This window comes from Lissotriton helveticus, chromosome 10, assembly GCF_964261635.1.
Source record: "Lissotriton helveticus chromosome 10, aLisHel1.1, whole genome shotgun sequence".
NCBI lineage: Eukaryota > Metazoa > Chordata > Amphibia > Caudata > Salamandridae > Lissotriton > Lissotriton helveticus.
This window is the reverse complement of record NC_136071.1, coordinates 141,742,994-141,759,406: the sequence shown is the minus strand read 5'-3', so window position 1 is coordinate 141,759,406 and position 16,413 is coordinate 141,742,994. Positions and strand designations below refer to the sequence as shown.

At 45.4% G+C, this 16,413-nt stretch overlaps 1 protein-coding gene across 3 annotated transcripts in view; it reads left to right on the top strand.

Moving 5' to 3' along the window:
* LOC144786032 (lysosomal alpha-glucosidase-like) overlaps window positions 1-16,413 on the top strand; it is an 828,834-nt gene that overhangs the window by 612,828 nt on the left and 199,593 nt on the right. For all 3 annotated transcript variants that reach the window (XM_078664954.1, XM_078664952.1, XM_078664953.1), the window contains exon 16: window positions 5,692-5,833. In XM_078664954.1, the coding sequence (XP_078521080.1) occupies window positions 5,692-5,833 (142 nt within the window). The remainder of the gene's footprint in view (window positions 1-5,691; window positions 5,834-16,413) is intronic.

Sequence of the window (16,413 nt, the reverse complement as noted above, 5' to 3'; positions counted from 1 at the left end):
AAGATTTACTACTGCATCGGATTTTCTTTGTATAATATATACCCTCCTAGGTGGTAGTTTAGATCCTTCTCCAACACTGGAAAAGGCATGAAAATCACCCTTGCTGACTTCAACCTCATTGATGAACTCTTCACTAGAAAACAACTCCTCTCATTAACCAGCTACACCAAGCCTTTTTGCGGTTATGGAAAAATGTCCTCAACTATCTCATCTACTCTGATCAGTGACTTTCCTGTTGATCAAGTATCTGTCCCTCATCAGTGATCACTTCACTGATGTGCTCAACATAATTGATATTATGTTCAATTACCAGAACAACCTTATCACTGACAATAGCAGTGTTGACGAAGACTGTCTTTGATTGTTGTCAAATACATCCATATCTCCAACAACAAAAAAACAGTGTTCATAGCATCTGTGCCTTTAGATACACGTGCTCTACATACTCCTGCCGTGTAGTGTTGGGCTTGGATATTGCAATTTTTCTTTGAAGATGCTTCACGTCACCACAATGCGCACGAAAACAGACTCTACCTTAGATCAGTGCCTCCCAACTTTTTAGAACCACAGCTTAAATTTTAGAACAACAAACTTTTGCCACCTACCTTGCTTAACTGCTTCAGCGCGGCGCAGATTCCTGCGCTGTGCTGAACGTTCCATTGAGCCAATGGAACGATGACGGAACGGTTCTGTCATGAGCACAGCTCAACCGTCGCTCATGACGGAACCGTTCTGTCATAAGCATGGAAGGGGTTAAATGAAGTATCATGTGATAGTGCGCCGTCATTTACAGACATCCCATTTTCCATTGAAATGACCACTAAATTTATCGAAAACAGTCAGTTTTACTGATAAAACTATATTGCACATAAATGAGTATGTGTGGAAATCTGTTTTCCGTGAATATATTTATCATTTGTGCATCCCCAAGTAAAGTGTCTTGATTTATTTTGATCTTATTAAAATGTCTGCTTCCAACACACTCAAGAATTACAAAAAAAACCTTTCTTTGGTTTTGCTTTCTTAACAGCTGAAAGTGTACACTTCTTTCACAGATATTTATATTTTGTTGTGTTTTTACAAACAAATTACATCTTACAGCCTTTCCTTTTATACTCCCTATACCACAGCAAGATTGTCACATAATTCACTTTACTTTTCTTTCTCTGACTGCAAAGTGAGAAGAGTTTGTAAATACCAATCCCAGTGTTAAAAAACATAAGCAGCAATGTGTCAGAAGATATAGCTTGACAGTTGACCTTTGTCTTATAAGTGCAGCAAATGTGACAAGATACACACAGAATTCAAAGGCATCTTTATTTATGCTTAGAGTTTCCTGACCCTCCAAAATTGGCTTTGAGACAAACCATTGGGTCGCGACCCACAGTTTGGGAAATGCTGCTTTAGGTTGTTTTTTTTTCCATCTGTTACAAACATGCTTTAAGACAGTTGTGATCCATGTAGCTTTTTAGAGCCTATCTGCTCCACTCTTTGAAGTTCCAATTAATCACACAGTGATTGCTATCTGAGTCGTTTGTTTCACTCTACCTCCACCGACAGGGACTGTTTCATCTTGACTAGCACACCATCCTCTCCCACGACCAGAATGAGCCTTCTTGTGAGTTCTGCCTTGCCTTTCGTTGCAAGAAGACATTATGGTAGTAAAGGGAATGGCTTTGTACACACTCAAAAATGCAGCAGGGGTCGTCCTTGGACACCTGTGACATTTTCAATAAGGAGGACCCTCTCTGCTTCAACCGATACCTAGTCCTCAGACATGTACCTTGGATGTATCTGAGTGTGCAGACCATGACAGGGCACCCTCAGAGTAGAAACTAGCAGGGCCGTGAACCAAGAAGACCCTAAGGGGTGTGAGTATTACTTCAGTGCAGCAAAGCCAGTGGATGAAACCCCACTCAACTAGATGGCCCAACACTGAAGTAGAGCACAGCTCCCACAGGAGTTGAGCCCCAAGCAGGGCAGCAAGAAAATTACAGTCTCTGGCTCAGCCTGCCATTGGACTCCGGTCAGAATCGAGAGTAGGTTTTGGAACTGAGCAAGCTTTCAGTGAAGGGCGTCAAGCCGCAAGAGTCATGAGCCATTGAGCCACAAGAGTTAGTGACCCCTCAACCCCTTCCCAACCTGGGACAATTACAATTTCGACCCTGCAGACCACCCAGATCTCAAACCATACCTGGCTAACCCATTCACTCCAGATGATACAATTGTGTCCACCACATTAAAGTCAATTTTCATGACTTACTGTAGGGGAAGGACTTTTTGGTTGAGACACTCGAAGACTGAAAATACCATTCAGTTCCTCCTCATGCTCAAGGGCACATTGAAGTCGGCCGCAGATATTTTCAAAGACCCAATTAGGGCAAAGGTGGTGGGCCGAGGTGTTCAAGGCCTCTACCAATGACCCATTTCATCCATGGCCAAGTCAACCCAGACTCCCTGGTGGTACACACAAGCTAGTAGGCCTTAGCTTATGAAGTGGTGGACACCCTTTCATTGTTGAACAAGGAGAGTAACAAGCTCAATGCTGCCAGCAAGGGAATGACGACTGGAGCAGCCACCCAATGGTGTATTGCCAATGTGATTGTCTTGCTGTCAAGGTAAAACAAATTTCAATGGGAGGAGAGGAAGGGGTTGCTACAGCATCTACCCATGACCTACAGAAAGAGGGAGGACTAATAAGAAGCTGTGAATATTTGCTGTGCACTTGATTCTGCCGCCTCCCACTACATAAACACTAGCGTACTACTCTGCCACTATAGAAGACTTTGCATCTTGGGTTCAAGCCAGAGATCCAACAAGACCTTCTCAGCATCCCATTTGATGTGTGATTATGTCTTGGAGTCCCAAGTAGATCGGAATGTGGAAAAGATTTTTTTTTAAATGGCACAGAGGTCGAAGTCCATGGGCACCCTGCAGTCTGCCTCTTCAAGTTCCACTTTTTCAGGTAGCAGCCCTGGGGCAGAAGCAAGACTAAACACCCCTTTTAAGTCCAAACGTGCCAGCGCCAACAGACAGTCTCTTTCACAAATTCCAGGCGGGCAGTTGATACTCAGTGGGAGGTTGCAGGGTTAATGACAGCATAGGCAGGGGGAAAGGTGGCTCTGGCAAAGGAGAACCCATTCTCAAGGTCGGACTAATCCATGCTCCCACTGATCACATATCACCTGGCAGGGGAGACAAAGATGTTTACCACTTCGATGGGATGAAATAAACTCAGCTCAATGGATTCTAGCAGAATGAATGAATGAATGAATGAAGGGAGTCTTTTATCGCGCATCTTAGCCCAAGGGCATCAAGGCGCCGAAGCAGGTCAAATGAGATGTAGTCAACCAGAGAGGGCTATTACCGATAGACTTCAGAGAAAAGCCAGGTTTTTAAAGCCTTGCGGAAAAGAGCAAACAACGGTTGCCCCAGGAGTTCGGGGGGGAGGGAATTCCATAACCTGGGTACATCCGAGGAAAATGCTCTACCTCCCCATTTCACTCTAACGAACCTTGGCACTTCAAGAAGATTTTTGTTGGAAGAGCGAAGGGATCGACTAGGTGAGTAGGGGTGAACCAGAGACCTGATCCCCTCAGGGCCTGTACCGTGAAGGGCCCCATGGGCAAGACGGAGAATCTTAAACGAGATCCTGGACTGAATAGGAAGCCAATGTAGGCTTCTCCGGGCTGACGAGGCCGAGGCAAGTCTGGGAAGGTTAAGAACCATCTTCGCCGCAGCATTCTGGACCATTTGCAGAGGGTGGATAAGGCTCTTGTTTATGCCCAAGTACAGGGCGTTGCAATAGTCCAGTCTTGAGGAGACTAATGCCACGGTAGCCTGTTTCCGGGCATCGGGGGAAAGATAATGGGCCATCTTTCTGCGAATCCTAATGATACCACAGCAGGTGGAGACAGTCCCGCTGACCTGACGGTCAAAGGAAAGCGAAGTGTCCATTAGCACCCCTAAGTTCTTGGCAAACTGACGGGGAGGAGGACAGTCCCCAAGTGAGGGCGGCCACCAGTCCTTTGACCAAATTTCCTGGCAGCCTCCAAAGATCAGCACCTCCGTTTTCTCCCCGTTTAATTTTAGGAAGTTCTGTATCATCCATCGAGACACAGCCTCCATGCAGTTCATGAAAATCCGGGCATAGTCCTTCACGGGCTGCGCAAGAGAGACCATAATTTGGGTGTCGTCAGCATAAGACAGCACCTCCAGCCCGAAGGATCTAACTACCCTGGCAAGTGGTGCCACATATATGTTAAACAGGGTAGGGCTCAGTGAGGAGCCCTGAGGGACCCCACAATGCACAGGCTTAGGGGCGGATAGAAACTGGCCCAGCTTCACTCTCTGTTCCCTATCGTTGAGAAAGAAATCCAGAAGGCTCAGTGCAGGACCTCCGACCCCTAACTCCCTAAGACAGGCGACCAGAATGGAAGGAGACAGAGTATCAAAGGCCGCTGTCAGGTCTAGCAGGACCAGAAGAGTGGTATGGCCCTTATCAACCTGGGAGCAGATGTTATTAACAACTACAGTAAGGGCGGATTCGGTGCTGTGAGATCTCCTAAAGCCATGCTGAGAGACATCCAGGAGGGCAGAATCCCTAAGGAAAGAACTCAGATGCTGATTAAGATGGAATTCCAGCATCTTTGCAGGGGCAGGAAGAAGTGAGATGGGGCGAAAGTTTTTCAAAACCCCCGGATCCAAAGTGGGCTTCTTCAAAAGAGGTTTAACCACCGCCATCTTCCATAGCGAGGGAAAAACTCCCTCCGTGAGTACACGGTTCATGACCTTCATAAGAGGGGGGAATAACTACTTCCCGACAAGCTTTCAAGACTCTAAGTGGGCATAGATCTAAAGGAGACCCCGGTTTGATGTTGTCCAGTAGCTGGTTCATCAGCTCAGGAGTAAGGAAGGGGAAGGACGAGAGACTCGGAGGAGGTCCGCCGGACACACTCCCGGCTGAGGAGGGAAAGGGAATGGAGGAGGGTCCGCAGTAGTTCAGCAAAGCTACTGATTAGAATTTCACACACCTCTAACGTACCACTATTGCACTACATCCTCAGCCAAAGCCACCTCACTCTTCTCAAGGAAGAGGTTTAACAACTTCTTCAAAAGGGTGCAATACAGCTCGCACCCCGACACCAGTGGGGCAAAGGCATCTACTCTCTCTACTGACTCATGCCATATAAGGGTGGCTCCCTCTACCCCATCTAGGATCGGAGTCCATTAAATTGGTACATCCTTGTCAGTGCACTTTCATGCGTCAACCTTGCAGGACGTCATCCGGTTGCTACACCAAGAGGAGGCAGTAGATCTGAAGGACAGAGACAGGGTTTTGCAGTGCCTAAACTTTGTCTCTTTCTTATGAAGCCAAAATACCTAGTAAATTGCTACCGGCAGCCTGTATGTTCTATGGGGCAGAGCAGTTACTGGTGCAGTGAAGCCTTGTCAGTAAGATTTTTGAATTTGCTATTGAAAACCATGTGAATCTGTGAAGTCAAACCTGTGCTCTGTGTTCCTGGTTGTAAGAAGCATGACAAAGTTTAACAATATTTGTCTTTTTGCCTTACTTCAAGAAAATTACATTTTTGACCGTATAGAGAGCTCAGGATAAGATGTTTTTCTGAATCCTATACGTATGCCTTTTGATTTCTATTCACATTATACTTTTTTTTATTTCCCATACAGATTCGCACAAGATTCGACCACTTATTCAATAGACAGACAATTTCTGTGGGGACGTTCTCTGCTTGTTACACCTGTATTGGACCCAGGTGTGGACTTTGTGACTGGCTATTTTCCCAAAGGTGTCTGGTATGACTATTATACGGTGAGTTTTGATACTGAACATTTCCAGGATAGAATGTGGTGCATCAGCTGATATTCCCTATCCCACATTGTAGAGCTAAACCATTTCCACCCCTCTTGTATTTCCCCCTTTTGCTTCTTCCTTCTTTCATCAATTATTTATTTCCAGTGGGCCCTCAAGCTTGATTGTTTAATGGTAGTTTATAGCACTGGGTCCCTCAAACACCACCTGGCTAGTATCTGATATACCATTGCATCTTTTAAGGCCGCATATAATCTTAATGGCACAATGTTGGACCATTTTGACTTGCCTTGGCATATTTGTAGATCAGTTCAATTACATGACAATCTACTGGCCCTTTTAAGGTCTAGAAGAATGCCATGTATTTGAACTGTGCTAATTCTTGAAACAAGTAGCTGCTTTGAAGATGTTATAGAGAATATGGGTAGACACCGCCACTAGTGCCTTGACCTTTAGTATGAATTACCAATTCTGATCCGAATGACAGCCAGATCCTTTGCTTCATATCTACTGCAGGGGAAAATGTGGCAAAGAGGGATTAGAATACACTTTGACACTGGCCAGCTGAAAGGCTAATCTGTAGTTACCCAACAAAACTCATGTCCTACTGGCATGAAGTTACAACCAGATGTGTTTATCTTGTTGCTTCCTCTACCATACATCCTCTTTTGAGATTCTGAAGGCTCATTATGTTGTGTGTGCACATGCATCTACCGTCCGATTCTTCACCTTTTGAATATCCCAGTGGAACCTGAAAGTTTTCAATACCAGTAGGTGGCGCTGGGTCCATCTCTGCATCAGAAGCAACACCACTGGGACATCACGGTAGCAATAAAGTGCCCCCACTGGCATGCTTATGTCAGCTCCTTCTTTTCCATGCCATGGAGGTTCCGATGCTTTTCTTCCCTCAGATTTTCACACATTTTGCTTTGACAATTTTTCATCTTTTTCAAACAGTTTTCAGTGCAATGGTGGGATTTTAGTCCTCAATGATCAGGATTTAAACCTTGCACAGACCGCGATGAGCAAATGCCCATCACAGATCCTCACAGCATTTGTGTTTGGTTCCTTGTGTCTGACCAAGACACAGTCATGGGAGTCATGGAGCAGCATGCAGCTCCAGGCCATCAAAGGAAGGGGAGGCCAACATCTTCATAGCGGGCTCAAAATGATTGTAGTCATTGTCGATGTGTTCCTGGTGGCAGCATAAGATTCATCAATGTCACAACTCCAAGCTACACCCATTGTCAAAAGGTAAGACACCGAAAGCACTCTCTTTTGCCCCATGACTCAAGAAGAACTTGTGCTTGCAGCTCCTTCGAGCCCGATGCTGATTCCTGGACCTTAGACATACAGCTCAGCTCTAGCCCCCCCCCCGGAGTTTACTACTCCCATTACAGTCCCTGCTTACTTCCTGAATGCGAGTTTAGATGTTTTTCACAGGGCTATGGTCCTCTCTGAAGTTCCTTTGGACTCCACGGATCCTATGGCTTTATTTTTTTGTGGTGACACAGTGGGTTTTACTCAAGCTCACTTCGCCTTATCTCTCCCTTATCTGCTAGTTTTCGCACCTATGCTCCATGGCCGACGCTGCCTTCTCTTGCCATTCAGAGGGATCTTGACCTTCGGCGTTGCTTCAACCTTCACCAGCACTTCTTCCGACTCAACTGGAACCTTTCCCAACTTCACCTATGCCTACTTCAGCTTCAGGCCCATTGTACTTAATGGAGTTTTCTACCCCTCTGAATAGGTTCAGACGAAAATCACTTATCCTGTAGATGGTCCCTGAACATAAACTGATGAATGAGATGGCCAATCTGTTTTTATGGAGCCTGATGTGACCACTCTCTAAGATCCCATCTCCAGAGGTCACTTATTATTATGCCGTAATATGCAATGTTGCAGACGTCCTGGATCTATCCATTCCTTCCTTATATACCCAGTCTTCTATCTTAACATAGGTCTTACACCCAACTTTCTAATCTTTAGAACCCTTGCTTCCTTTCAGCAAGACTCTTACATAACCAACATCTGCAGTATGAGAAAAAACATCCACTACCTGGCTGTTAGCAAATTGGTTGCCTGGTAGTCTGGTGTTCAGGCATCTTACATATCAGAATTATCTTTTGTTGCGTTTCCTACCAATCCATTGGATAGGAGTCAAAAAGATCAAAGAATTTGCCAAAAGTCTTTGATGGCGGGGAGCATGGCACTTAAGTCACTCAATGACGCATACTTGCTGGGTCAATACTTCCATGCCCTTTGGGACATAGTACAATTTGTCACTTCCAACTTAACAGAACATCTACTGATGCATTTTACCAAATTACTGAGACTGACATGTTACAGCCACAGAGGTCATTCAGTTTGGTTTGGACACAGCAAACTCTGTAACACAGGCTATGGGGACATCTGTTGCTCTTCGACATCATGCCTGGTTGAGGAACTCCAGAGTTTCCACTGATGACCAGACTACCTTAATGGAGATTCCATTTGTTGACTCCCACGAATTATGTGATAAAGTGGATTTAGCATTGGCGAGTTTTAAAGAAAACAAGGACACCTTTAGAATGCTGGGCTCCAATCAAAGCTGCTGGACTACCGACAGTTCCACATATTGTGGGACTTTAGTAAAAGCTTTTCATTCAGAGGAAGACAAAGCGAACAGCCCCAACAGCATCTGCATATCCCTTTGAGTCAGTATTAGGGTTGTGCCAAAGCTTGAGGCTGAGTCTTGCTTCTACTTTCCTCCTCTTCCCGGACCATTGCACGAGAAGCAACCCTAGTTCCCTCTTGTCAGAACACACTGTGACTGTTGGAAGATAGGCTTCCTTTTTTCACAAGAAAGAGGACCATAACTAAACACTTTTGAGTCTTGCAGATCATGGAAAGGTGGTGTGTTCTACCCTTTCAACTAGTTCCCATACGCATCGTCTCCTCTCTTTCCCTCCTTCAGGAGACCACCTATGCACTCTTCAACAGTAGGTGGAGATCTTACTCCTGAAAGGGGTGGTGGCATTGGTGCCAGAAGAGGAACTGGCCAATGGTGCTATTCCTAACATTTGTGTTCGAGGCATATGGGCTGCAGATGGTACATTTATGAATAGATCGCCATCTGGTGTTGGGCTCGGATGATTGCACTTTGTTTTTCTTCTGGAGAAGTCTTTGTCGTCATAGGTGACTCCTCCTCTCGGTGTTAGTGCGCATGGGCATCGGCTCCATCCTTAGATTGTTTTTTTCCGCCATCGGGTTCGGATGAGGATCGAAGCGCTCCGGACCGACTTCAACAAAGAAGGTTATAACCGGCGCGTATTCCTTTCCAAATCGACGGTATCGTTATCGAACGCGACTTCACTCCATACCGACGCGATTCGAAGGACGACGACTACGAGAAACTCGACGTAGTCCAGCCCGGGGTCCATGGAAAGGACTCCATTCAAAAAATGTCCAACGTGTGGTGCTAAGTTCCCACACAAGGACCTACACGAAGTGTGCAACCTCTGCTTGTCCCCTGAACACGAATCCAGGGACTGTGAGGCCTGTGCAGCGTTCTCGTCAAAATCGACGATTAGAAACCGTCGAGCCCGAAGACACGAGGTATCGAGAATGCAGTCACAAGCAATCCCGGAGCTGTTCGAGGACCAGCAACCAGAAGAGGAGGAAGAAGAGGCCGACGAGGCGGGGTCAGAAGCGGACGAGTCCGACGTCGAGGAATTCGACGTCCAACAAACCGTGAGTGACGACGTCCCTTTACCGAAAAACAGACCCCGCACGGTGTCGACCCCGCCCTCGAGCCCGGTCAGACAACCGAAAAAGGTTTCCAACGCCCCGCCTTCGAGCCCGGCAACGAAACAGAAACCGAAACACTCGGTCCCCCATCATAGTGGTTCCGGTTCCGATAAACCAACCACATCGACACCGAAGCACCAAGTAAAGGAAAGCTCGAAGTCGAAGCAGTCCATGTCGACACCGAAGCACGCTTCGGCGCCGAAAACACCCTCGACACCGGGGACATCTTCGATACCGAAGAAGTCGGATCCGAACAAAACTTCGGCACCGAAAATACAAATGGACATTTCAAAGAAAAGACACCTTTCGGAACCGAAAACTGCGGTACCGACACAGGAACACGGAACGGATCCTAAACAAAAGACTTTGTTTATTGACCCAAAGACTGGCAAGGTAGTCACAGAGCTACCTAAAAAGAGGAAACATGAACATTTGGACGACAAGGCTCATCCAAAGAAGAGAACAATGGGGACGAATACAACTCCTCCCCCTTCTCCCAAACCTCACACACCATCTCCGCCTATTCCTCACAATAGGCCAGATATTCCTCCCACACGTCCATCTACACCTACAACAGATGGAGAAAGTGACACAGGGGAGGGGGGACACCCTGGGGATGATGAGGACACAATCCCAGAGGAGGCAGACCCATGGGAGGAGTATAATGTGGGATCAGGTAATGATACCGACCTTGAGTCATATCCCTCAAAACCTTCACCTCCTGATGACAATACTGGGTTTGCACAACTCATTACTAGAGCAGCAACATTTCATAAGGTAGACCTACATACAGAACCTCTAGTACAGGACTTCTTATTAGAGACATGACCTACTGCACAAAGAACATCAGGAACACTACCAATGCTAAAAGGCCTTCTCAGTCATACATCAGAGATATTCAAAGACCCAGTGAGGGCTAGGGTATTGAACCCAAGAATTGATAAAAAATATAGGGCAGCTCCAAAAGACCCAATATACATTAAGGGACAAATTCCTCTAGACTCACTAGTGGTCACAAACGCTCGCAAGAGAGCAAACTCTTTATCTACGGGAGAAGCGCCACCTCCTGACAAGGAGTCTAAACTAATAGATGCCTCTGGCAAGAGAGTAGCATCTCAAGCGGCAAACAGTTGGCGCATAGCTAATACGCAAGCACTACTTGCAAGGTATGACAGAGCGCATTATGATGAGTTAGAAACACTCATCAAACATCTCCCTAAAGAACATCAAAAGAGAGCTGATCAACTTATACAAGAAGGGAAGTTAATTACTAACACTTCAATAAAGTGCGCCCTAGACGCGGCAGAAACTGCGGCAAGGTCGACAAATACAAGCATCATGCTAAGGAGACATGCATGGCTCAGAGTGTCAGGATTCAAACAAGAGGTACAAACCTCGTTACTTAATCAACCTTTTGATGGGAAAACACTTTTTGGCACAGGGACAGATGAGGCCCTAGAAAAAATGAAAAAGGATACAGAAACGGCTAAATCAATGGGAGCATTGCAACAGCCGACACAAAGAGGTTCCTTTCGTAGATCCACCTATAGAGGAGGATCCAAAAGTACAGGTACAAACCAACAGCAAACCTCTTTTACACCTACATCACCCAGAGGTAATTCTAGAGGTGGATACAGGGGTAACAACAACAAGGGTAGAGGTCGCGGAAACAACAACAACCGCAACTCTCCAACCCCAAAACAGTGACTTCATAGAGCTTCCCCCAGACCATATAACACCGGTAGGGGGACGCCTATCACAGTTCCTACCTGTCTGGGAAAACATCACATCAGACAAGTGGGTAAGACAAATTATCCAACATGGTTATTGCCTAGAACTCACAGCTACCCCACCAAACATCCCCCCCAAACAGCGTCCAATGAAACAAGATCACCTGACACTGTTAAAACAGGAAGTAATATCACTGCTAGAAAAGCATGCCATAGAGAAGGTTCCACAGCACCAACAGGGAACAGGAGTATACTCACTATACTTCCTAATCCCCAAAAAGGACGGGTCTCTAAGGCCAATACTGGACCTAAGACCTCTCAACGCATACATAAATTCGGAACATTTCCACATGGTCACGCTCCAACAAGTACTTCCTTTACTGAAGAAAGGGGACTTTCTTTCTACACTGGATCTAAAAGACGCTTACTTTCATATCCCTATTCACAAAGCCCACAGGAAATACCTCAGGTTTGTGGTAGAAGGACAACATTATCAGTTCAAAGTCCTCCCATTTGGTGTCACGACGGCACCAAGAGTGTTCACAAAATGCCTGGCAGTGGTAGCAGCTCACCTAAGAAGACAACAAATTCATGTCTTCCCATACTTGGACGACTGGCTAATAAAAGCCAGGTCGCAAGAGGAGTGTCTGCAACACACACAAAAGACAATTCAGCTACTACACCAGCTAGGGTTCACGGTGAACTACACAAAGTCACACCTACAACCAAACAAAGTTCAACAATATCTGGGGGCTACCATAGACACAGAAAAAGCCAAGGTGTACCCCAACCCAATAAGAGTCCAAGCAATGCTTACAATCATTCAGAGATTTCAGCCACAACACTCACTAACAGCAAGAGTGTTCATGCAGCTACTAGGCATGATGTCATCCTGCATACTGCTAATACCATATGCAAAACTACAAATGCGTCCGCTACAAGAATGCTTAGCGACACAGTGGAATCAGGCTCAAGGACAGATTACGGATCTGGTGTTGGTAGACGACCGCACACACCGCTCTCTGAAGTGGTGGAACAGAACAAACATTACCAAGGGGCGGTCGTTCCTAGAGCCAATTCCACAGGTGACAATAACAGCAGACGCATCGCTCACCGGATGGGGAGCACATATGGACAAATACACAGTACAAGGAAGGTGGAGTGTGCAGGAAAAAACACTGCACATCAACTATCTAGAACTACTGGCAGTGTTTCTAGCATTGAAAGCCTTTCAGATACATGTTATCCACAAAGCAGTCCTGATCAGAACAGACAACATGACAGCAATGTATTATATTCAAAAACAGGGGGGGACGCACTCTCTCCAATTATCCAGACTGGCACAGGAGATTTGGAGATGGGCCATTCCTCAAAACATCTATCTGTTAGCCGAACACCTACCAGGAGTTCAAAACCAGATAGCAGACATCTTAAGCAGACAGTCGGAACAAATACACGAATGGGAACTGCACCAACAAATACTGCAGCCATTCTTCCAAAGATGGGGACAACCAGAGATAGACCTATTTGCCACTCATCAGAACGCAAAATGCCAAAGCTTCGCGTCCAGGTACCCACATCACCTGTCGCAGGGCAATGCGTTATGGATAAATTGGTCCAACAAATTTGCATACGCTTTTCCCCCTCTCCCACTAATCCCATTAGTGGTCAGGAAACTGCAACAACATTCAATGACCATGATACTAGTAGCACCCACGTGGGCAAGACAGCCGTGGTTCACCACGCTCCTACAACTCTCACAAGTGCCACATCAAAAGCTACGAATTCTACCCATGCACCTTACACAGAACCCTGGAGAGATAATGCACCCAGATCCAACTCAATTGAACTTAGCGATCTGGCTCCTGAAATCCTAGAATTTGGGTACTTAGATCTCCCCCCAAATTGCATGGAAATAATTAAACAAGCGAGACGTCCAACCACCAGAGCATGCTATGCAGCTAAGTGGAAGAGGTTTGCTATACACTGCACTAATAACAATATCAACCCTCTAGACGTATCAACAAGGGAGATTATTTGCTACTTGTTACACTTACAGCAATGTAATCTAGCGTACACATCTATCAGAGTACATCTAGCAGCTATAGCAGCATACCTACAAAACAGGCAGCGCATATCACTGTTCAGAGTACCAGCGATAAAAGCATTCATGGAAGGTCTTAAAAGAGTCATTCCACCAAGATTACCACCTGCCCCAGTCTGGAACCTCAACGTAGTACTCACCAGACTAATGGGGCCACCCTTCGAACCTATGCATAGGTGCGAAATACAATTCCTTACATGGAAGGTGGCATTCCTTATAGCCATTACCTCACTCAGAAGAGTAAGCGAGTTACAGGCATTAACAATACAAGAACCATTCCTACAGATACACCAGAATAAAGTGGTTCTTAGAACAAACCCAAAGTTCTTGCCTAAAGTAATTTCAGCATTCCACATCAATCAGCCAGTGGAATTACCAGTCTTCTTTCCAAAGCCACAGACGGTGGCAGAAAGGGCTCTACATACACTAGATGTTAAAAGAGCCATTTCATACTACATAGAAAGAACACAAGGCTTCAGGAAAACTAAACAACTATTTGTAGCATTTTCCCCAACACATAAGGGCAATCCTATCTCTAAAGCAGGCATCGCAAGATGGATTGTAAGATGCATACAAATATGTTACATTAAAGCAAAGAGAACATTAACTGTTCCTCCTAGAGCTCATTCCACAAGAAAACTAGGAGCATCTATGGCATTCTTAGGGAACATTCCCCTAGATGACATATGTAGAGCAGCAACTTGGTCTACACCACATACATTCACAAAGCACTACTGTGTTGATGTACAGGCTGCACAACAAGCCAGAGTGGGCCAAGCTGTATTAAAAACTCTATTTCAGACAGTTGCGACAGACACTGGTGACCACCGCTAGGGAGGTAACTGCTGTACAATCTATTCATAAATGTACCATCTGCAGCCCATATGCCTCGAACGGAATATGCTACTTACCAGTATGCATCTGTTCTTGGCATAGAGGGCTGCAGAGTGGTACATGCCCTCCCTGCCTCCCCGGAAACCTGTGTCTGTCCCAACATTATCTTATTTAGATACATTTACATGGGCATATCTTTATGTACTACACTACACTACTCCATCTAACCCTACTATGGCAAAACAATCTAAGGATGGAGCCGATGCCCATGCGCACTAACACCGAGAGGAGGAGTCACCTATGACGACAAAGACTTCTCCTGAAGAAAAACAAAGTGCAATCATCCGAGCCCAACACCAGATGGCGATCTATTCATAAATGTACCACTCTGCAGCCCTCTATGCCAAGAACAGATGCATACTGGTAAGTAGCATATTCCTTTCCAAAGAAGTGGTATAGGCCGGTATTACTTGGGACCTAGGTTGTCTTCCAGTCTGTATGCGGGTTAGTGCTAACTAGACCCACAAGTGTGGTATATAATGTACCAGTGGGACACTAAGGCCACACAGTTATTTGCTATTTATCTCCTGCGCTTTTCCTTCTTTTTCAGAAATGGCAGTATCTTATTACGAGGGAGATTCACCAGGACCCAGATAACATTTACATTTAGTTTAGTTTCTCACTCTGGGCTGCCTAACAAGTCATCCCAGTCCAGGAGGCACATCCTGTTTGCCATTACATCTAAATATAAACAACAGAAGAGCTCCTTTTCATGTCTTGCATGGGAGAAGGACCTATTTACAAGATAATAAAAGCCACAGAATTTTCTTTCTTTTGAAGATACAATAGTCATACATTCATGAACTTAGATTCATTTCCTGCCACCGGCTTGGAATAGGGAATCTCACTAAAAGATAGTGTCAATATTTTAATAAAGAAAACAATATTATTTCTACTGTTAATACATGTGGATTAGGTAACCTTCAGCGGCAAAGGACAATGTCAAACAAGCATTTGCAATGCAATAGGTCTCGCATTTACGCAACTTTAAGCTATTGGCATTGTAAATGACAATGCCTTTTATTTATGTTTTAAAAACAAAAGCATAAATAAAAGGCATTGTCATTTATAATGCCAATAGCTCAAAATCCCGTAAATCCATGACCTGTTGCATTGCAAATGCTTGTTCACAATTGCAAGGCTGAAAGCTACACACAGTTACATTATCTATACCTGGTGTCCACTGTAATAGCGCGGAGTACGTGAGGTGTCGGTGGAAAGAGCTGCACGGCGATGGGAGGAAGCCTGTGCCTTAACTGTATGATTACGGTGGGCTGAGAGCCCCCACCTACCCATAGCCACGAGCTGTAATTGTCCCAGGAGCAGGAGCCTCTACCCTGTGAATAGCATTTGTTGGGGTGGGCTTGCTCAGTGCCACACGCATGTGCTCTCCATCCTGTGCCTCATGCCCTATTGTTGTGGAATCGGCATGGAGGGGGTTGTGAGGCAGCTTCGGCTGCCCTGGAAAAATGGGGATCCTAGTGTGCGCGAAATAAAAGCCTTAAAAAAGCAAGGCGTGGGACGCTATTCTTAAAGCTTCCCGCCTTGTCGCCATTACCGATGTGCCGCGTTGTAAAAAAAATCTCAACACAAACAGCACGTTGTGCGTGCTTCTGCAGCTAAACCATTACCCCATTAATTAATTAAATAGTCCTCACCAACTGGTAATAAAAGCTGCCAAGTAACAACACAAGTAAAAGGTCCAGTCCTCATGGGGGGTTACAAATGCTGACAAGGCGGTACTAAGGAGGGACTAACAAGTCTATTCATGAATCAAAAGCAAGCATTTGCAAAGGACAGTAACAAGAGCCAATTGAAACGGTGGGCGGAAATGGGCTGAGATTCTATTCCATACCTCAATATAGCGCTGCCCAGGCTAGACCTAAAAACTACTAGATAGCCTTTTCATTAGGCTGTAAGGGAATCTTATTTTCAGGACTGCAAGAAACCCAGCGAGATAGCGAATTCAGTGAAGCCTGTCTATATTTCGATTTCTTCATAAATATAATTTTTTCCAGCTCCATAGCCAATGACCGAGCAGTGAGTTTGAAATCATTCCATCT